This window comes from Macaca nemestrina, chromosome 15 (assembly GCF_043159975.1).
Source record: "Macaca nemestrina isolate mMacNem1 chromosome 15, mMacNem.hap1, whole genome shotgun sequence".
NCBI lineage: Eukaryota > Metazoa > Chordata > Mammalia > Primates > Cercopithecidae > Macaca > Macaca nemestrina.
This window is the reverse complement of record NC_092139.1, coordinates 112,887,011-112,910,003: the sequence shown is the minus strand read 5'-3', so window position 1 is coordinate 112,910,003 and position 22,993 is coordinate 112,887,011. Positions and strand designations below refer to the sequence as shown.

The window sequence follows — 22,993 nt, the reverse complement described above, 5'->3', positions numbered from 1 at the left end:
GTGGAAATTTAAACATTCAATTCTGCATCTCATTCCTGTGCCCAGAGTCTTCAAAGAATGCTCGTGTTAGTTACCTGACAACTCTGGAGAAGTGACATCGATATTCGTGAGCATAACCATGGCTCCCTTCCAGACAGACATATGGAATCTTATTCTTAAAAAAGTAAAGGTATTTCAGATATCAAATGTATAATATACTGCTGTCTAAAGTTAAAGGCAAAATTTACACACGATTTTCTCTTCCATTACCTTATTACATGTTTCCTAGTGAATTCAAATGGCTCATGTGTCAAAGCTCCCAGGCACGTCACTTGGTCATAGTTTTCATTATGCGTGGGGTTGATTATGGTACAAATGCCTATGAGCATCTTCTTTTTCTAGGATGGTCTCGTTTGACTTTCATTTCGTAAAAGGGTTCACTGTCCATGGTATAGATGATAAGCTACCAAACTTGTGCTTTTAAACCCATTCCTGGCAATCCCCCGTTATCTTAATTTTGTCTTTAGGGGGATAAAGAAGTTAACACTACCTCATGAATAGAAACTACAAAGCCAAAAAAATCCTTCACAAGCTGTTCATTTCCTTTTAAAATGAAAATGCAGGTCTTGAATTCTCGTGAAGCAGCCCACAGGGTTACAGGCCAATGATTCGTATGCTGAGGTGAACACTTAGTACTCACATTTTAGCTTCAAAATAAAAATAAAGCAGAGGACAAACACCTGTCACAGCGTGGCAGCCCAGTTCATTTGGTAACAGAATGAGTCTCACACGTCGGCTGAGCCCACTGGAGAGAAGCACACAAGCCAGCTTTCTTCTGAACGTAGCCAGGCACCTGTTCAAAAGCCTCTCTGGTGGTGGCGGTGGACCCCAAAACCCACGAGTTGGAAGAGCCTTTGGGAAAGCGAATCGATACCCTGATTACGGTCCTTGAAGAAATCACTTAGGGTTAGTTTAATAAACAAACGAACATTAAAAAATCTTCCAAAAATTGCATTCGAATGTATTTTAGACTTTAGGCAGTTCTTAAGGGAGAGTGCGGTTTCCTGACACTTAACATTTAAAGGTTTTATTGGCCACATTAATCTTCCTCACAAAAGTTTTAAGTTATCTATAAGTTCTTAGAATGTCAAAGAAGAGAAGAAAACTGACTAAGTTTAAGGGGCGGTGGGAGAAGCAGCAACTTGGCAATAATTCCGCAGCTGACTTCGCACGTTCAGGCATCCTTTTTCTCCAGTAAAATTTTGTGCAACTCATCTGCATCCTCGCTGGTTTTTACCCGAATCAGCATGGTGACTGGCATGGTGGCATTCTTCTCGTCGATTGGTGGATTTGGAACACAGACGATAAGAACGTTATTTTTCCCTGTTCGCGTACATGGCATATTGGGCGGAATCAGAACATTCAGCAATATGTTGCCTGCATTCAAACAAAACCAAACCCATCAAAATTATAGAAGCTACAGCTCCACCAAACGAGTCTGTAACATGCTAAACATTAAACACTGAAATAACTTATACTTAATGGATCTAACATGGGGAGCCAACAGGAATGGCTCAAAATCAGGACTGGTTCCCTGAGAACTGGGAGGCCTCGGGGAGGACTTGCCCTCACTGTGAGGAGTGGCCTTCGGCCCTCGCTCCAGCCCGGATCTCCGCAACCACACAGCGTTTCTCACTGAGCCAACAGCCTGGCTCAGAACCATCAGCCCTCTCAACTGTCCGTTTTTGCACTGAAGGAAGAACACGGTGGCACAACAGAATCTTCACTGCACCACATGACCAAAGGACACCTCTGTCACAGAGGCCGGCACAGCTCCCTGGGCAAGAGTGACACGACCGTAATGTTATTACTAGTCAAGCCTACGGGAAAGAAAAACGCCTCCCTGGAGTTTCTTTCTGCAACACAGCCCCCCGTTCTCTACCACTACTGCCCACTCCACCGCAGCCTGCCCGTCTTCCTCCTCCTCCGGGTGCTAGGCTCCTTGCAGTGGACTCTTTTCAGGGTAAACTGAGGGTGGACAGCGATCAGTTAGTGATTACTTGCTATATAAAAAGGATTCCTTTAAAAGGTTAATTTCCTTTGGGTGTTTATTAAACGGTCTAATCTCTAGCTTCTTAGTCACATTTCTAACACAAAGTAAAATGAAAAACCATTTTGTTTATAGTTTCTAACACATCTCTGTTTCCTTACACACTATTATCCTGGGACTCAAAACTAGAAATAAGTAAATACAGGATGAATTTGGCCTGAATGCGCTGTTTAAAAACGTACTAATAACCTTGAATCAGCAGGGCAAAGGCTTTTATATATTATGTGATGAAGATGATGATTTTGCGCCAAGTGAAAAAAAGGTACCCACCTAAATTGGTGTCTGCCCGCACCAAAAGCTGTGTCTTCTGATTCGCAGTAGGTTTTAAATGCAGAGTACCTATGCCTTTCTCTTTAAACTCATTGTCTTTCTTGTAAAATAGTTTACACCTATGGAGAAGAAAAATAGGTGCCATCAAGCATTCAGAGATGAATCAAGTCACAGTTTTCTAACAAGCACTCTTCACACTTGGGTGGAAAATCTGTATTAAATGAGAGTACAGGAAGTTTCAGGACAAATCTTTAAACGATCCAAAAGGAGCCTGAGCAAAAACCAGAATAAGAAAATCTGCTTAGAGATTTTAAAACCCCCTCCCCATTTTTTCAAATTAAACAATGGGCCCCATGAAACTTTTTATAACACTTTATGAAACTGTGTTCTCAAGTCAGTCAAAATCAGGGCTCAACACCCCTCCCTCCCTATTCTGCTCCTTTGGCCCTGAGCTCAAGAGAGCTGATCTGGTCCTCTACAGACAGCGGCAAATAAAGGACAGACTCTGTCCTGCATCTTACCCACCTCTCCCTTTTTTTTGGCCTATTTCTTATTTTAAAAATTCTCCTCAAGGCTCCTTCAGTTTTTGCCCAACATTTTTAAATAAATTTGGAAAACATGCTTGGGTAGGGTCTAACTAATAACAAAGTAATCAAATATCTTCCCAGCCTCCTATGCTATACATCTCCTGAGGTTATTAATAATACAAAACCATGGCTCATTTATATATTTATTTAGAGACAGAGTCTTACTCTGTGGTCCAGGCTGGAGTGCAGTGGCAAGATCTTGGCTCACTGCAACCTCTGTTTCTCAGGGTTCAAGCAATTCTCGTGCCTCAGCCTCCCAAACACCTGGGATTATAGGCGTGTGCCATCACATCCGGCTAATTTTCATACCTTTAGTAGAGACGGGGTTTCACCATGTTGGCCAGGTTGGTCTGGAACGCCTGACCTCAGGTGATCTGCCTGTCTCAGCCTCCCAAAGTGCTGGGATTACAGGTATGAGCCACCATGCCTGGCCTCATTTGATTCTAATTAAAAATCTTAAAGTTGGGTCACTCCTTTATGTCATGTGAGTAGTGAAATTTAAAACACACACAGAAGAAACTGCTGGCCTCTTTTACAAGTTCTTGAAACACCTGGGAATCCCCAGGATGTGGTGACCTGTTACATGGAAAGCTGCTCGCTCATTATTCTGAAACTTCTGCATTACAAAAACACATCTTGAAAGTTTCTGAAATGGCACAAGTGTTTTTTCAGCAAATATCTTTGTAAAAACTAATCTCATTTAATTGAAAGGAAGATGAAAATTTTTATAGGTCCTAAACAGAAAGGGACGGTTACCGTGCATAACTTTTTGACTATGAGAAAATCCAGAAAGGCCAACCAAATCTCCTGGAAGGGATCAGAGATACTTCCAGGGTAAAGTAAGTGAAGCCAAACCTGAAATCAGTGACTGACTCCGCGATTTCTTTGTTGGGGGAGGAGGAAGGGGAGGGAGAAAGACACAGGGAGAGAAGAGGGAATGGGACGGGATGGGATTGGGAAGATCATAGAAGAGCCTGTCTCTAAAGCACTTTAAAAGAGCTAAAGTGACAGAAAAGAGTGAGACCTGCCCACCAGGACATTCCTAGAACTGGTTTTTAAAATAAACTGGCCAAGAATTCTTTCCTGTTCCACTTGAGAGCAGGCAAAGCTTGACCCTCAGTCAAGTCCGTAAGGACATTCTCCGGTCTGAAGCATGCTACCATGTCTCTAAAACACATGCACCCGCAGGCTCTGGTGAGTCTTACTTTTTGGAGTAAAAAGCATCATCTTCTTTTACTTCGGTAACTACTACTTTGGGTGGCTCATCATTCTCTTCTTCATCTCCACCTTTTATAAAAAAGACAATAATTCAGTAAGATTCCAATCCAGAGTTTAAAAAAGTGAGAGTTTTGTTATGTAACACCCTAAACATCCATCTGAGCACTCCATGTAAACTGAGAGACATAACGCAGGGGGATGCCAGAAGGGAGTGCCTGCTGGATTTTAACTATTTTGTGAAAAACAAGAATCCTTTCTAATGGGAACATACCTCTTAATTCTAAATAACTTCCAATATATATAAAACCTTAGAATGGAAAAATCTCCATGCTTATGACAGAAAAATAATCATCACTCTATATTCAAATTACCCACTGGAAAATTACATCTCAGATGAGTTTTTAACACCTTCACCCCTGAATATTCCTGTGACCATATCCACAACAAGTATCAGTAATGGCCAAAGATAGAAAAATATATATATATTTTTTTTACAAGGGGGCAAGTTGTCGGAGAAATCATTCCAAAACCCCAGTGTAAGTAATTTAAGCTTTGTCTGAATTGCCACATGGGTCACTGCTCTGGTATCAAAGGTATCCCCACTAATGGGGTCTCCCAAACATGGGAGACCTAGGCCATTATTTAAACAAGACACTATTTAAACACATGTATTAGGCCGGGTACAGTGGCTCACGCCTGTAATCCCAGCACACTGCAGGGCCAAAGCAGGAAGATCACTTGAGCCCAGGAGTTCGAGACCAGCCCGGTCAACATGGTGAGACCTCCCCCAATCTCTACAAGAAATAAAGTTAACCAGGTGTGGCAGTGCATGCCTGTGGACCCAGCTACATGGCAGACTGAAGTGGGAGGATTGCTTGAGTCCAGGAGGTAGAGACTGCAGTGAGCTGTGACTGCGTCACTGCACTCTAGCCTGGGTGACAGAGCAAGACCTTGTCTCAAAAAAATAAAAAAAACCCACATATATAAAAGGATCCTCTTAAAGAGAATGGCAGTTGCATAAAAACTCACTAAAAAGCAATTCTAAGAAAAACAACTCTGGTGCTCAGATGATGGGTCACACGACGACCCATCTCACCACTCCAATCTCCCTGGTCACATGACTATCCATCTCATCACTCCAATCTCCCCAGTCACACAACTACCCATCTCACCACTCCAATCTCCCCGGTCACACTAACTACCCATCTCACCACTCCAATCTCCCCGGTCACATGACTATCCATCTCATCACTCCAATCTCCCTGGTCATGTGACTAGTCATCTCATCACGCCAATCTCCCCAGTCACATGACTAGCCATCTCATCACGCCAATCTCCCCGGTCATGTGACTAGTCATCGCATCACTCCAATCTCCCCGGTCACATGACTACCCATCTCAGCACTCCAATCTCCCCGGCCACGTGACCACCCATCTCACCACTCCAATCTCCCCAGTCACATGACTACCCATCTCAGCACTCCAATCTCCCCGGCCACGTGACTACCCATCTCACCACTCCAATCTCCCCGGTCACATGACTACCCATCTCAGCACTCCAATCTCCCCGGCCACATGACTACCCATCTCACCACTCCAATCTCCCCGGTCACATGACTACCCATCTCAGCACTCCAATCTCCCCGGCCACGTGACTACCCATCTCACCACTCCAATCTCCCCAGTCACATGACTATCCATCTCATCACTCCAATCTCCCCAGTCACGTGACTACCCATCTCACCACTCCAATCTCCCCAGTCACGTGACTAGCCATCTCATCACTCCAGTCTCCCCGGTCACACGACTAGCCATCTCATCACTACAATCTCCCTGGTCACATGACCATCCATCGCATCACTCCAATCTCCCCGGTCTCCTGATGTGTACACTGATAACCAAGAGCAAGGAACAGGCGCTCACTGAGGGGCATCCTGCATCCACTGGGACTCAATTCAAATCCAGCGTCACTGTGTCCCAGTGCCTGCCTCAGGAAAGACTCCCCATTTGTTGTAGTTATGGGAAGCAGAGAAGAAATAAAAAGGGGAGACCTTTATTTCACCCTGTGTCCAAAGGGCCCATGCCTGAGGATAGACTTGAAAGTAGGGCAAGGCAAAACAGCAATGGAAGTCTAGCCTCCTGCTAGAAAACCGTAATTCTAAGGATCAGTATATTCATATGTCTGAAAAGTACACTTTTTCTTTTGTTGAGGCAAGGTCTGTGTTGCCCAGGTTGGAGTGCAGTGATGCATCCATGGTTCACTGCAACCATGAACTTCTGAGCTCGAAATACTCCCCTCAGCCTCTTGAGCAGCTGTGACTACAGGCACCCACCACCTGGCCTGGCTAATTTTTTAAAATTTTTGTAGAGATGGGGTCTTGCTATGTTGCCCAAGCTGGTCTCAAACTCCTGGCCTCAGGTGAGCATTCCACTTCCGCCTCCCAAAGTCCTGGGATTATAGGCGTGGGCCACCTCACCTGGCCTCATTTTTAACTGCTTACAAGTAGGCATCTTCACAGACATCATTTGTTCACAATCACCATGTGAGGAAGCGGCATTATGACATCACCCCACTTTTTAAGCTAACAACAGAGGGAGTGGAGGGCCCAGACTAAGGCCAGACCTTCTGCCTGGTCTAGGGTACTGATGCTACATACAGGAGACATCACTTAGACACCACTGCGGTCCTCTGGAAAGGAGGTGCCTCCAAACCCACAAGAGGAAAACACTGTTGATTTGTTCTCTATGGCTATGAAAAGTCTACATTTTTAATGTATAGTCAAATACTGTTTTGCCACATGACTTTATTTACAGTCAAATCTCCTAAGTACAAATCAATTCAGGGGACATTCATGATGAACTTGATCAACTTTTTCCAAAACACAATTCTCAAAAAACGTCTTTAATTCACTTCTTTTTTATATGCTAAGCCACGTGTGTTTGAGACGTTTCAAAGTCAGGCGTTTCCAAATTCATTTTATTTTTAATCCTTATAAACAACCCTACAAAATAGGTCTTACTCTTTTATAAAGAAGGAATTGGAAACTCAGAGAAGCCGATTAGCTCTGCCCAGGATCACACATGGAGAGGACAACAGTGTCTCAATGTGGATCCAGATCCATTCGGAATCAAAGTCTCTGTGTTTCCCAAGACACAAATCTTATGCAAACCTCAACCCAATGCCAAAGCTGGTACTTACCTTTGCATTCACCACTGTCACCTTCCACTTGGCCCTCCAATGGTTTAGTGGGAAATGGTGAAGAGACTGGTTTACTCTGGGTGGTATCTTTGCCAAATAAACTGGAGGTTCCAGGGGAAAATGAAAATCCAGTCAGGGGGACAGAGCTCAATGAGCCCAAAACAGAGCTATCAACTTTCTTGCCGAAATTAAACGAGGCACTTGTCGCTCCTAGTGACGGGTCCGTTTTCTTTTCAGATGCAACCTCCACCTTCTTGTCAGGTGTATCTTCAGTTTTGTTGCCGTGAAACAAAAACGTTGACTCTTGCTGTAACTTTGTTGAGCCGAAAAGGGAAGGAGACTGTGTTTCAGCCGCCGTTTTGTTAGATTCACTTTCAGAATTCCTGCCACCATTCCCGTGTTGCTGTTCAATGTTTGCTAAATATTTCTCGTAGTCTTTAAAGATAGGTGTCAGATCACAGAGGGGGTTTGTATTCACGTGCTTCACTATCCAATCCCGCACGGAGCAGTTCAAGGCGGCCAACTGCTTGTGATAGGCATTTCCGACACAAGCTTTACTGGAAGCAAGGCCAGAGGAGGAGGGCTGCTGACTGTCCCCGTTAGTTTTGGGATTTGAAACTTTTTTATCAACCAAGGCGGTAGGGCCATTTGCAGCAAAAGAACCTATAGAAAGTTAACAATTAAACCATTTATTTAGACTAATTTGATTAAGTCATCTAGATTTTTATGCCACTCTGCCTTTACACTTCCTGCTTTGACTGTATCTCCCCCTCCACCGAGACAGTCTTGTTCTGTCGCCCAGGCTGGAGTGCCGTGTCATGATCTTGGCTCACTGCAACCTCCGCCTCCCGGGTTCAAGCAATTCTCCTGCCACAACCTCCTGAGTAGCTGGGATTACAGGCGCCCACCACCACATCTGGCTAATTTTTGTATTTTAGTAGAGACGGGGTTTCACCATGTTGGCCAGGCTGGTCTTGAACTCCCGACCTTGAGATCTGCCTGCCTTGGCCTCCCAAAGTGCTGGGATTATAGGCGTGAGCCACTGTGCCTGGCCTACTGTATCCTATTTTTGTGACAGCTCAAGAAGTATGTGTTCAAGGAGTAGTATTTAGTAACTGGTTATCAGTAAAACCGATGAATAAAGATCAAGTCAAAGTTTATATAAGAACACTAACCACCATATGCTTGTTCTACGTATTTTAAAAATAATCTTTTCCTTCAAAAGGACACCTATTTGAGATGAGATCAGGCATGTCCAGGGTGGTGTGGCTGTAGACAAAAGGATGCCTATTTCAAACAGCACTGTCAGAATAGTAGGTCAGCATTAACACTTAATACCCAAGGTTCTTGGAATGAATAGTATTATAGTCGCCCCTCTGTACCTGCAGGTTCCACACGTGTGAAATGCAGTCCTCAGCCAGGTGCGGTGGCTCATGCATATAATCCCAACACTTTGGGAGGCTGAGGCGGGCAAATCGCTTGAGCTCAGGAGTTTGAGACCAGCCTGGGCAACATGGCAAAACCCCATCTCTACAAAAAATGCAAAAATTAGCTGGGTGTGGTGGTGTGCACTTATAGTCCCAGCTACTGGGGAGGCTGATGGGGGAGGATCACTTGAGCTCCGGAGGTTGTGGCTGCAGTGAGCCAAGATCACACCAATACACTCCAGCCTGGGTGACACAGCGAGACCCTGTCTCAATGCAGTACTCTGGGGATGAGGACTAGTGGATACAAACACGTTTCCTATCTAAGAGTTATGTTGGTCTGACTATGGGACTTGAACATCCGAGGGGGTGCTGAAACCAGTCCCCAGGATACTAGGGGATGGCCGTAGTTAGAAATCTTTACAGAGGCTGGGCGCAGCGGCTCACAGCTGTAATCCCAGCACTTTAGGAGGCCGAGGCAGGTGGATCACGAGGTCAAGAGATCGAGACCATCCTGGCCAACATGGTGAAACCCCGTCTCTACTAAAATTACAAAAATTAGCTAGGCGTGGTGGCGTGTGCCTATAGTCCCGGCAACTCGGGAGGCCAAGGCAGGAGAATCGCTTAAACCCAGAGGCAGAGGCTGCAGTGAGCAGAGGTCATGCCACTGTACTCCAGCCTGGTGACAGAGCAAGACTCTAACTCAGGAAAAAAAAAAAAAAAAATCTTAACAGAGAACGCTTATTTTAAATCACACTACACATTCTGCCAAATTAAAATCAAACAGTACACACTTTCAGAATCATCAGCTAACTACAACCAACTAGTCAGGATCATTTCCAAGCTTTTAACCCATGTTGCTAATTCCAAGAGTTTTTGACTAATTCCCTCAAAACAGGATCAGGCAATCAACACATCCCATACCCAAACCAGTCTAGCGTGGGAGGGACACTGGTCACGGAGAACCTCATCTGAGTTCCCAGTAGCTGCTTTGGTGTGAGGCACACAGAAAGCCCTTGCACACAAAGGGTCTACATAGCATTTTCTTTTCTCTCTTGACTTTACGTCAATTCTGAGGGTCATTCTCCTTTCAAAACTGAACATTCTGAGGCTTAAGAGGCCAGGGTCACACAACTGGTAACTGGCAGAGCTGAGAACAAAATCGAGATGTTTTGGATCAAAAGCCTGTGCTCTGCCCACTTACTCTGTAAATAACCAACACCTCCCTAAGTCTCATCTCTTTCATTATTACTCTAGTTTTGCTCACACAGTTCCAAGACACAGGGTAGGTATAAGAAAAACATCTTTGCAAAGCTATTTTCCATAGATTATACTTACACAGGTGGCTGGGGGATGGGAGCCTACTTACCAAAGGCTACCTTGGGCTCTGCCGCTGCCTTCGCACTGGTGAAGGGAGGGGCACTGGCTATGTTGTTTCCATTTGACAGTCCTTCCAAAGGCTTCCCTCCAGCGCCACTACCAAATCCAGGAAACCGTCCTCCTCCAGAAGGTACAACCAAACCTTTAAAACCTTTAAAGGCTCCTCCACTGTCAGACTGAAATATGAAGGAGGAGCACACATTAGGTAAGCATACTTTCTATTACCAAATAAGCAAGTGAGTGACTATAGCATCTTGGCTAAATAGCACCTAGACTCCATATGCAGTCAGCATTATAAAGCAAACTGCTGGCACAAGCAGAAATAAGAAATGAGATGGGAGGATTCTATTCAGAAGAATGGCTTTGCAACCCACAGCTGCCTTCCTGAAACAGGCAGGAAGGACATTTAAAAAATATATGTGTATTTTTAGGACATAAAAGGTAAGAAAGACTAATGCAATAAACCTGTGTACCCACTGCCCAGCCTCAGAATTACTGAAGTGTCTCAATAAAATTAAATCCCAGTGAAAGATACTTCATGTACTACTCAGCCAAAGACCATTTACTGCCTAAAGAAATTATAAAAACATCAAGTTAGGTTAACTAAGAATATCCATTTGCCTAATTTCTTAAGAACATCGGTAGCTTGCAATCTGCTTTCAGCCTACAAAAACTTAGATGATCAAGTCTCAAATCTACATGTTCCTGTTAGTTGAGCAGCCCGGGACAACTTCTTACTCTCCTTTTCCTCACTGCTTCCTTAAACTCGATTGTTTTAACAAGGTTTTTCTAGTAGGCCTTTTCCCTTTGTGCTAGCCTGCTCACATCTCTAATCTAAAATGCTCTGGAAATGTTTGGCATTCCTTATGAATTCTAAAGCTCCTCTCTGCCCCTGGAACTTTTGGACAAAGGTTCCTCAGTTTATAGTGTTTTGCTAAATAAACTCACCACAATTTTTAGAAGCCCTTTTTTGTTGTTGTTCAAAGAAGTGATTACATTATAGGAAGTGATCTGCTTCTCAAACCAAACACCTAAGAAAGTTCACCAATCTTAAGTTTCCATGAGTGAATTATAATCATGATTTCACCAAAAAAAGAAATTAAACTGGAACCCCTTCATTTACTAAATGGGCCAGTTAGCCTAAACTTTATTGCATGTTTTTCCAAAACCAAAGTGTCGATCTCATCTACAGAATTTCAGATGTTTACTGACCACTGATATATTTATGGCAATAAAATTAGGCAAAGAATGTAAAATTCTAACTTGTATGAGTTTTAATGCACATATCAAATACAGCTTAGATTCTGTTGCTCTAAATTTGATTTTTCGTCATTTAAAATTCCAAATACACCAAACTGATAGCTGTCATTTTAAAACAATGATTCATGGACAAACTCAGAGCCTTCAATTTTGCACAAACTTAACAGTCACTTGGTTTTTCTAGGGATTTTAGAAATTACTGATAGTAAACTGGCTCTAGAATCATAACAAAAATTCAAGAACCACAAGTTAAACAAAAAAAAGATATTCAGAAAAATGAGAGTAAAAGTTGATTACGATATTCACCAAGGGGCCGGCGTGTGGCTCACACTTATAAAATCCCAGCACTCTCGGAGGCTGAGGCAGTCAGGTTACTTGAGCCCAGGAGTTCAAGACCACCTTGGGCAACAGAGTGAGACCCCATCTCTACAAAAATGCAAAAATTAGCTGGGGGTGGTGGCGCGTGCCTGTAGTCCCAGCTACTTAGGAGGCTGAGGCAGGAGAATTGCTTCAGCTCAGGAGGCAGCGGTTGCAGAGTCAAGATTGTGCCACTGTACTCCAGTCTGGGCGACAAAGACCCTGTCTCAAAAAAAAAAAAGTGGGGGGGGGAATACCCATGTGGGCTGCATGGGTACTGACACAGCCCCACATCCCTCAATTTCCCTCATTGGTTTTATTTTTCCCCATGGCACTTACAGAAGAAAAATTAATGCTGTGCATTTGTTTCTCTTCCATAGGGCAAGGAGATTTTGGTCTTTTTTACTCACCAATATATCTCCAGTGCTTAGCAGATCTATTGAATCCACTATTTAGGAAAAGCCACATTTCAGCGTTCTGGTGGGTGACATGACATTTAATTGTCCTAATATACAAGTTCTGATGAAAACTTCAGGCTAAGAGTTACAGCTAAAATTATCTGTGGATTTCTATTATCCACCTACATTGAATTTCCCTTAGTGGCCCAAGGGCTCCTGCCCGCTCCCTGCCTCGTCCCTTCAGCTTAATTGTAGATTATGGTCTGTACTGTTTCTATCTCTTGACCTTCCTTCGGTTCCACAGGGGGACTGCCCCTCCTTCAGAATGGCTTCCCTCGGCTTCTGCAGTGAGCTGTTGTTCCTCCTTCCTCGTAGGGCCCTCCACCTGCATGCCTCTTCTCGCCTACTCCCATGGCTTCAATCCCCACATGACGAAAGCTCCCGGAGCTGTGATCCTTGCCCTAATTCCTGTTCTCTACCTAGTGGTCTTCTAGGGCGCTCCACTTGAGTGTCCCAAGGCCTTTCAAATACAACATTTCCAAGACGAACCATTTCCTCCTTAATTAAACTGTCCCTTCCCTCATGTATCTTCTCAGTGAAAGAGCCATCAAACATCACTCAGCTCAACACCTACATCTACCACCTAGTCACCAGTCAAGGCAATTCATAAAATCAGACCAGAAAAAACAAACAAATAAAAACACCTGAAGTTCAAGAGGTTTACTGTACAATAGGCAGGGAGAAATGTATCGTACACTTGAAAACAACACCATGTTGTACACCATAAGCACGTAATTTTTGTCAAATCAGAAATACAATTTTTAAGCAAAATGTAAGTAATTAATTACAAAACAGAAGACCTAATCTCTAGCTTGGATCTGAGATATGCTTCCTCTGTACCTACTTCCTTTCTTGGCAGTGCAACCCGTTAACCTGAATTCTACATGAAAGAGCTTTTACAACGTCAGGAAATGAAGCTCCTCTCATGCATCTGAAGCGTGCAATGGAGCAGAGAAAGAGCACACACTTACGACATTAGCCATGGCATTCTAAAGTTCAAGACTACCCAGAACCACGTGAGAATCAGTTTGATGTATGGTTATGTATCTCTGCCTCGAATCACACTATATTAGTATATATAGTAATATATTTTAGGAAAATTGTGAATACTTGATCTTTGTAATATGAATTGTTTTCCCATTAACACATACCATCATTTATGAGACACTCTGCGTGACTGGCTGTTGTAAACCTCTGACTGTCTCCCCACCACTGCCACCTACCTGGCTCCCTTCCTCACATGTTTTCAAACTTAATAAATTTTATAATCAAAACTTTGGCAATGTAATGAATATTTTTGTAATAATTTAATTTCATTGCTTCTCAAAGTGTGAGTGATATACCTTTCCTATCCTTTTTATTTGGAAATAAAAGGGAAATAAGCTTCATGTCCCTTAAGGAGAATGCTTAGAAATGGAAAGATTTCTGCTCCCGGGATGTCTGCGTTATGCTCACTGGTGCGGCACCTCTATCCTGACCCTCTGAGATCCTCCAATGACGGTCTCCTTGGAGCATCACGTTGGTGCTCAAAAAGCTTCAGATATTGGAGCACTTTGGATATTCAGATTAGAGACACCCAAGAATATAGTCTATTCTTGATGTTTTAAACATCACAAAATGTGGGGTAGGGTAGGTTTATTTCAAAGCTGCCACCCAGGATGTTCAAAGTGGCTTCTCCTGCCTAACACCAGATGTCCAGGCCACCAAGACCACACACTGTTGCGTCTAGAATGTATCTGAAGGGAGAGGATGTACTCAGGCAGAGTTCTTAGATGCAGTGATTGCTTAATAATCACCACATTATTTCAATTTAAGAGTTACAACTCATCTTTCATCTTTCTTGGCACAGGAATGAATCATGTTAATATACTATACTAGAAAGAAAGTCCACACCTAAAATGCTTCTAGTATAGTGAAAGGGCTCCTCCTACTCAGGCCTCGATCCCAGGGAGCAGACAAGACTCTCAGAAGATCCTTGCATTTTCCTTTCTTCCTCCAATCTGATGCCACTTCACCCACCTCTGTACTGCTTTGCTAGTTTTTCTTCTCCTCTCCATTTTTTATCCATATTGTCACTCAACTTGAATTTGTCTGTATTTATCTTATTTTCTCCACTGGATAAGCTCTCTTTAAGGTCCAGACCTTACGTTTCTTATTTTTTTCTATCTCCTCTGATCTACATTAAAGAATAAGCATTTTAAGAAAGGATTTGTTGATATCATTGCTCCCAGCGGAGGGAATGCTGTACAACTCAGAAATCAAATGAGTATTTAATAGCAAGAGCTATAAGGAGGCACTCACTTCGAATCCAACATTTCTGCGCTTTGCTTTCTTTATGGCTCTATTCTTCAAGACTTCCTCACTGGCCACGGAGAATGTTCCCACCTGCAAGACAATACAAATTCAGCAGCAGTAAGATAAAGCCAAAAAGATGACAAAAATGCTCAACAACAAGAAGCTAGAACTGAGCCACTGCGCCTGGCCTCTCAAAAAATAAATTTTGGCCAGGCACAGTGGCTAGGGCCTGTAATACTAGCACTTTGGGAGGCCACAGGTCAGGAGTTTGAGACCAGTCTGGTCAACATGGCGAAACTTTGTCGCTACTAAAAATGAAAAATTAGCTGGACATGGTGGCGAGCACCTGTAATCCTAGCCACTCGGGAGGCTGAGGCAGGAGAATCACTTGAACCTGGGAGGCAGCGGCTGCAGTGAGCCGAGAGAGCACCACTGCACTCCAGCCTGGGCAACAGAGCAAGACTCTGTCTCAAAAAAATTAATTAATTTTGTTATTTATAACATACACACGATTTTTAAGATGAGTCCTGCCCAACGTACAAAAGGCCACAGAGGCACCTAGGACCTCGCTGGAAAACCACTGCTCTTCCAGATGTGCTCAAAGTGCACTCATGTCCACACATCTGATGTCCACATCAGAAATCTGCTGAGTATCTTCGGCTTTAGTTTATAACCTTTTTTTTACTCTGTAGGGTCGGAATAAAATATTTCCCGTGCAAAAATGCTCACCTATAGTTGTTTCAGATCATATTAAACTTAATGGGATCCTACACTCATAGAGGGGACGTCTGGCTGCACTTGCCCCAAGTTAAATGGACTTAACTAAATGTAATCTTTCCATACATTTCATTAGCATATGTTCAAATGGGAGCTCTTTCATTCCTCAATATTTTAATGTCTAAGCAAATTGTTACATGGTAATCTAGATGTTACTATAGCCCAGATTGTAACTGCTTAAGATCTTAACCAACAACAAAAAGCCAAAAACCCCCATAACCAAAGATTTTAGTTAAAAAGCACCAAGTCAGTTTTGACCCTGTCAAAACATTCACATCCTTGTGATTCATAAACATGAGACGCGATACACTTGCAGAGAAAAAAAGTACTAGTACCAGAAAGATTCCGAAAGAAGAAAGATGACAGTCTAAGAATAAGCCTGGTAGGCCGGGCGCGGTGGCTCAAGCCTGTAATCCCAGCATTTTGGGAGGCCGAGACGGGCAGATCACAAGGTCAGGAGATCGAGACCATCCTGGCTAACATGGTGAAACCCCGTCTCTACTAAAAAAATGCAAAAAACTAGCCGGGCGAGGTGGCGGGCGCCTGTAGTCCCAGCTAGTCGGGAGGCTGAGGCAGGAGAATGGCATAAACCCGGGGGGCAGAGCTTGCAGTGAGCTGAGATCCGGCCACTGCACTCCAGGCTGGGCAACAGAGCCAGACTCCGTCTCAAAAAAAAAAAAAAGAATAAGCCTGGAAACACTTGCAAGTTTTTAAATTTTTCTTTTTTTTCCTTAGCACTATGCTGTTAACCTGAAAGGCTAACTTGGTTACAGATTTCCTTAGTCATCTGGCCTGGGGGTAACACACTGCTGATAAGGTATTATTGTAGAGTCCAGCCCTGCAAGGCTTTGTGGGTGTTCTCCCTGAAGGGGGAAAAAAGACGATTTTAAGAAATAAAGACACAAAACAAAGAGATAAACAGCTGGGCCTGGAGGACCCTTACCACCAAGACACTAGACTGGTAGTAGCCCTGAAAGGCTGGGCGTGCTGATATTTACTGCATACAAGACAAGGGAGCAGCGTAACAAGGATGAGTCGTCCGGATTGATAAGGTCAAGCAAGTCACGTGATCATGTGACAGGGGGCCATTCCCTTTTAGGTAAAAGGGGGCCGAAGCAGAGAGGGAAGGCAGCATACATCAGCGTTTTCTTCTATGCACTTGTAAGAAGGATCAAAGACTTTAAGACTTTCACTATTTCTTCTACTGCTATCTACTAAGAACTTCAAAGAGGAACCAGTACGGGAGAAACATGAAAGTGGACAAGGAGCGTGACCACTGAAGCACAGCACCACAGGCCTCCGGATGACTGTGGGCAGGCCTGGATAATATCCAGCCTCCCACAAGAAGCTGGTGGAGCAGAGCGTTCCCTGACTCCTCCAAGGAAAGGAGACTCCCTTTCGCGGTCTGCTACGTAAAGGGTGCCTTCCCAGACACTGGCGTTACCACCTGACCAAGGAGCCCTCAAGCGGTCCTTATGTGGGCGTGACAGAGGGCTCACCTCTTGCTTTCTAGGTCATTTCTCACCACGTCCCTTCAGCACCTGACCCTATACCTGCCGGTTATTGCTTGGTCATATCAGTAGTACAACAAAGAGTAATATTAAAAGCTAATGATTAGTAATGTTTATACTAATGATTGATAATGTCCACGATCATCTCTATATCTCATTTGTATTATAATTATTCTAACTATTTTCTTTGTTACACTGAAACAGTTTGTGCCTTCGGTCTCTTGCCTCTGCACCTGGGTAATCCTTCACACACATCCTGTAAGTACAGCTGTGTTTTACTCTTTTTTAGACAGAGTCTCACCCTGCTGCCCAGGCTGGAGTGCAGTGGTGCAATCACAGGTCACAGCAACCTTCAACTGCTGGGCTCAAGCAACCCTCGCGCCTCAGCTTTCCAAACTGCTCTGACTGTACGCTCAGGCCACCATGTTCAGCTAATTTAAAAAAAATTTTTTTGGGTCAGGCGTGGTGGCTTGCGCCTGTCATCCCAGCACTTTGGGAGGCCGAGGCAGGCGGATCACTTGAGGTCTGGAGTTTGAGACCAGTCTGGCCAACATGGTGAAACCTTGTCTCTACTAAAAATATAAAAATTAGCTGAGTGTGGGGGCGCACATCCATAATCCCAGCTACTTGGGACGCTGAGGCAGGAGAATCACTTGAACCTGGGAGATAAAAATTGCAGTGAGCCGAGGTCATGCTACCGTGCTCCAGTCTGGGTGACAGAGTGAGACTGTCTCAAAAAAAAAAAAAAAAAAAAAAGAAGAAAAGAAAAAAGAAAAAAAAATTTTTTTAGAGACTGGGGTCTCTCTATGTTGCCCAGTCCTATTGTTTATGAGGGAAAAATGATCCGATTTCCTCAGGGGAGACCATTTTTATTTTGCTGGAAAAGGAACTAGGCCAATCTAAATTCTATTCCTATAAATGCAATTGCTAAGGGTCTCAGATCTACCATTAAGAAGAGGAAATAAAGCAGGCCTCCAAGAAGCATTAGGGAAAGGGAGTACCACAGTCCGAATGGTGATGGCATACCACTTTCACATCTGAGCAGTGTGCTAAGTTCATGACTAGATAACCTACCTCAGCCTTCAATCATGACTAAAATGGCTTACTGCAAACCATGGGTTTAGAATGCTTCAAGTATACGAAACTCAGGAGGAAACTGCTTCTACTAAGGAGAATATTTAAGGAGCGGGCACTAGTGGAAAAGCACATCTAAATGAAATTAATACATTTCTACACTAACTAGAGGTCACAGAAATATAATTAATAGCTACACTAAGTACAGGTCATGTGATTTGTCATCTGCCATTCATGATGTTCTTAGAAAGGTCTTTTAGTTCTGTCACAAGTCTTCATGAGGAACCCCAAAATGAATTTAAAAGGTAGAAGAAACAGGAAATCATTCTTAGAGAAGCTGCTTTTTACCTCTTCAGCTTCATCTTCTTGATCCCAATTCCTATCTGTCAGTTCCTTCTCAGCATTTCTTTTGGCCATGTTTTCGAACCTGTTATAGAAAACAGAAGTAAGGAGTTCATTTCTTTAAAAGAATAAATTCTTACAAAGAATTTAAAAAATTCACTCTAGCATGAAGTGAGATAAAAACATCTCTGATGCCACTGGAAACTGCTTTAATGAAAACTTCACAATGGTGCTGTTAGACTCCCAGTGTTACAAATCAATAAAGGTTTTTTCCAGGAGGCAAAAGACGATTCCTAGGGAACACCAGCACTCCTGAACAACACTAAACCAACTCCATTTGGAAAAATTAAAATGAATTATCAATTGATTTTTAAAAATCTGGAATCTGAAGTACGTATATATGATCAAAAAGTCCTTAACTAACTTATTCTATGCATATACTTAAAGTTTTGCCATAAGGAAAACAATTTTAATATTTAAAATTCTCTTAAAGATGATGCATTAAAGAAGTGTATCTTTCAGTGAGAATACAAGTAATGGGTTGGAAATGCCTTCACAACACGAATATTGTTCTTTAGGCTACAGCCGACAGAGATACATGGTTCCAAGACTGAACATTTCGTTGCCTCAAATTGTATATTGCCAAGACAATTAGAAGTTCAAAATGATTAACATGGATGTGTTAGTATTCTGAGAACTTATAACCTTTCAAAAATAAATCATTGGCTTAACTCTTGAATACCATGGCATTAGTGGAAGGGGCAGGACTGGGGGAACAGCATGAACTCTGCAGTGGATTCCGGTGCCTATCCAAAAAGGGTGCTCCTGTTCATCCCTTAAAACTTGCAATTTGTTTTCTGATCCTAATATCATAACAACAACAAAACAAAAAAGTCCACAATCCAGAGCTCCACTCTGAGTGTTATGCTGGCTTCTTCACTAACTCTCCAGCTGGACAAACAAACCTTTCCATTTTTTCCTCTACTACCCACCTCGCCCAGGAGCTTACTGATTAGTTTTGGGGACCTGCCAGGTCTTGTTAAACCTACTTGAACTCCTTCCTGATATTCTCCCCACTCTTGTTTGCCCTCAACACCACAACACACCAGAGTAAGCTTCCCAGAACTTTCTAGTCACTGAGATATAAGGTGATACATCACTCTTTAGTATCTAAAAGTAAAATGCAAATGCTGGTATTCCAAAGGCCTCTACAATTTGATGGCCAGTTGAGTAATTACACAGGGGCTGTCAGCTTGTAATACATTTTAGTGATTTTTACATTTTATAAGTATGGGCTATTTTTCTGATTACAAATGATATTAAAGTCCAAGATTCTAAAACATAAAGTATGAGAATACACTTTCCATTCGCTGGGAACCCTCTCTTTTTAATGCCCGGCCAAAAATACTTGGTTAAGTTTTGTCATTAATCTTTGTCATACAAACAAAAACAAATACAGGAATACACATAATTCTTTACTGTTCAGAAACCAGGTCTCTATACGGATTTTTTTTTTTTTTTTTTTTTTTGAAACGGAGTCTCGCTCTGCCGCCCAGGCTGGAGTGCAGTGGCCGGATCTCAGCTAACTGCAAGCTCCGCCTCCCGGGTTTACACCGTTCTCCTGCCTCAGCCTCCCGAGTAGCTGGGACTACAGGCACCCGCCACCTGGCCACCTCACCCGGCTAGTTTTTTGTATTTTTTTAGTAGAGACAGGGTTTCACTGTGTTAGCCAGGATGGTCTCGATCTCCTGACCTCGTGATCCGCCCGTCTCGGCCTCCCAAAGTGCTGGGATTACAGGCTTGAGCCACCGCGCCCAGCCCTCTATACAGATTCTTTTAGCAATTTTTCTACTCATTAACTAACATCTCCGCCAGAGGGTCGGAGAAGTAAGAAGTTGCCAATGGTCACATATGCTATTTAAGATTAACTGTAGGGCCGGCGCAGTGCCTCACACCTGTAATCCCAGCACTTTGAGAGGCCAAGGCGGACAGATCACTTGAGGTCAGGAGTTTGAGATCAGCCTGGCCAACATGGTGAAACCCCACCTCTACTAAAAATACAAAAATTAGCTGGATGTGGTGGTGGCACCTATAATCCCGGCTACTCGGGAGGCTGATGCAGGAGAATCTCTTCAACCCGGGAGGCAGAGGTTGCAGTGAGCTGAGATCGCGCCAATGCACTCCAGCCTGTGTGACAGAGCAAGACTCCATCTCAAAACAAAACAAAACAAAACAAAGAAAAAAGAAAATTAACTGTGGAGAAAAAAGGGATGGAGCTGAATGCACAAAAACTGTAACAGTAAAATTTTACCTTCTAACTCATACCCACAATGAAGAGACAGGTGGCACAGCAAAATAGTCTAAATAAATGTAGGGGCTTCCACGTCCTAACACACTCACCGAATCAGTATATAACCAAAAGGCAGGGATCTTTGTTTTGTTTACAGATATACTCCAAATGTCCCAACAGCGCCCAGCTCAAACAGCAGGTGTCCTGTCTATCATTAGATCAATGAGCTGGGGTATTGCATAAAGTATTTCAAAAAATACTGAAAGATCTGGCGTCCCAGTTTTGCCATTTTCTAGCTGTGAGAACTTGGGCAAGTTATATTTAATTTTTGTGCCTCAGTTTCTTCATCTGTGGAACAGGAAGTATTAAGAAAGTTAAGATAAACAAAGATTGGCTTAGAACACTGCCTGGAGCAGAGGACGGGCTTAATAAATTATTAAACAAACAAGTGTTATTAGAAGCAAAGGCTATAAACTACCATTTTTCCTCCAAAACGTAAAAGTTGTAGCATGGAAGAATAACTTGGATTACAAACCAGACTTTTAAAAACATTTTACCTAATCCCTATTTTATTTCAAAGCATGACACTTCAGACAATACATTTTACTTCTATGCTACAAGTGGGGGGCGGGGGGGAACCCTCTGTAAAATATTCTGAACAAGGCCTGGCACCTGGCCTTATGTCTAGCTACTATTATGAAGAACTTAAGGGAGGCGGAAGAATCACTTGAAGCCAGGAGACGGAAACCAACTTGGTCGCTACAAAAATAAAGATGGACATAGATTAGATGAATAAATAGAAATAAAAAATTAGCCGGGCGTAGTGGCGCACACCTGTGGTCCCAGCTACCTGGAAGGCTGAGGCAGGAGAATCACTTGAGCCCAGGAGCTTGAGGCTACAGTGAGCTACTACTACACTCCGGCCTGGTGACAAAACAAGACCCAGTCTCAACCAAACAATCAATAAAAGGGAATTTAAAAAGCGTCTGCGCTTGTGGGTAAAAAACCACCAAATTCGACATGATTTCTAGGTATGAAGCAACGTGGTAGGAGACTGAAAGTCTAGGCAAACTGGAAAAAACATTATTTGTGCCTGATATAGTTATGTGGTCTCTGGCATCTGGTGTAGCTCCGCCCTTGGAGCTCAACTTGTCAACATCAGCTTAAAACGAAAACACAGATTTCGTTATACTTAATAGTGAGGTGCCTTGTTGAAGGGAGAGAACAAGCGGGCCAACTAAGGAGACAGAAATACCGAATCTCCAAACTGTTTCTTAATGGAACCGAGCAAATGGGTGATCAATGACCCGGAACGCAGTAAGAAAGTGAAGCTAGGCCAGAGAGGTAATGGGCCCAGGAGAAAAGCGACGAGCGGTGGCCAGGGGGAGAGGAGAATCGAGAGGAATCGCTAGGAAGGAAACGGAGACCACCACGCCAGGACAGCCCTGCCAGCCCCCTACCTCCGCCGGGGCCGCAGGGGCGAGCCTCACTCGAGTCGGACGCCGCAGCCTGGCGAGGCCCAGGGCCCGCTTCACAAACAGCCCACGCTGCGTCGCCGCTGTCATCCCACCCCACCCTCCACTCGTCGCTGCCCACCCGCGCCCCCCGCCCGGCACGCGCGCCCGACCCAAGCTCCCTCCCTAGGGTCCCGGCCCCTAGCCCTGTACCCCACTCCCCAGTGTCCCGTCCTCCAGCCCCTCCCCAGGGTCTGGTCCCCCGGCCCCGCACCCCTCCCCAGGGGCCCGTCCCCCGGCCCCGCACCCCTCCCCAGGGGCCCGTCCCCCGGCCCCGCACCCCTCCCCAGGGGCCCGTCCCCCGGCCCCGCACCCCTCCCCAGGGGCCCGTCCCCCGGCCCTGAGCCCTCACCCCTCTCCCCAGGGTCCAGTCCCCAGCCCTGCACTAGCACTCCCCTCCCAGGCCCGAGCCCGCTCCCGCCCTCCCGGCCCTGGGCTCTCAGCACCAGGCTCCCGCCCTCAGCCCCTTCCCCTCCTGCGCCAGCCGCCGCCCCTCACCTCCTCGGCCGCTGCCGCAGCACTCGCTAGGTCTTGGGTGCGGCGAAACCCGGGGCGCGGCGGCGCTGGGGTCTGGAGCGTACTGGTGGTCGTCTGGCTGAGCGCGCTCGGCCGCTTCCGGTGCTGCCCTGCGGGCCTCAGAGGACTTGGTGCTCGGCAAGCCCAGAGACTCAAACACCATGTCCCCGGGGGGGGGGGGAGCTCCTCACGCTGTGTTCGGCAGGGAGGCGAGAGAGCCGGTTCAGCCCGAGACCGCCGTAGTAACCGCGCCGAACACGCTCCGGGCGGCCATTTTGTAACTCGAATCTACCCCCAAAACCAATTCGAAAAAAAGGGAGGAAAGAAACGCCCGCGTTCAGCTACTGCGCAAGCGCGCCGGGACCTCCGTTAGCAGCGCCTCCTTCCGCCGGCCGGGCCCCTCACGCGGCGCATGCGCCCAGCTCCCTAGAAA

At 44.6% G+C, this 22,993-nt stretch overlaps 1 protein-coding gene across 2 annotated transcripts; it reads right to left on the bottom strand.

Annotated features, from left to right (window-relative positions):
- Window positions 1-560: 560 nt before the first annotated feature.
- On the bottom strand, window positions 561-22,960 carry LOC105464291 (nucleoporin 50). 2 transcript variants are annotated; one of them, XM_011712033.2, is made up of 8 exons: window positions 22,543-22,960; window positions 18,247-18,325; window positions 14,543-14,626; window positions 10,156-10,342; window positions 7,363-8,025; window positions 4,152-4,233; window positions 2,360-2,478; window positions 561-1,416 (listed from the first exon to the last, which is right to left on the bottom strand). In XM_011712033.2, exons 2-8 carry the CDS (start codon window positions 18,313-18,315, stop codon window positions 1,214-1,216), a joined length of 1,407 nt encoding a protein of 468 aa, XP_011710335.2. In that variant the 5' UTR covers window positions 18,316-18,325; window positions 22,543-22,960; the 3' UTR covers window positions 561-1,213. The 2 variants fall into 2 exon arrangements, with proteins under 2 accessions (XP_011710335.2, XP_011710336.2); XM_011712034.3 differs by lacking the exon at window positions 22,543-22,960 and adding an exon at window positions 21,991-22,057.
- Window positions 22,961-22,993: the final 33 nt, after the last annotated feature.

Bases quoted from the DNA above. Each gene is read 5' to 3' on its own strand.
- LOC105464291 (XM_011712033.2), bottom strand. From the start codon at position 18,315: ATGGCCAAAAGAAATGCTGAGAAGGAACTGACAGATAGGAATTGGGAT. The intron at 8,026-10,155 runs GTAAGTAGGCTC...AACTTTCTATAG, and splicing joins AGAGCCCAAGGTAGCCTTTG to GTTCTTTTGCTGCAAATGGC. The intron at 2,479-4,151 runs GTAAGACTCACC...TCTTCTCCATAG, and splicing joins GATGCTTTTTACTCCAAAAA to GTGTAAACTATTTTACAAGA.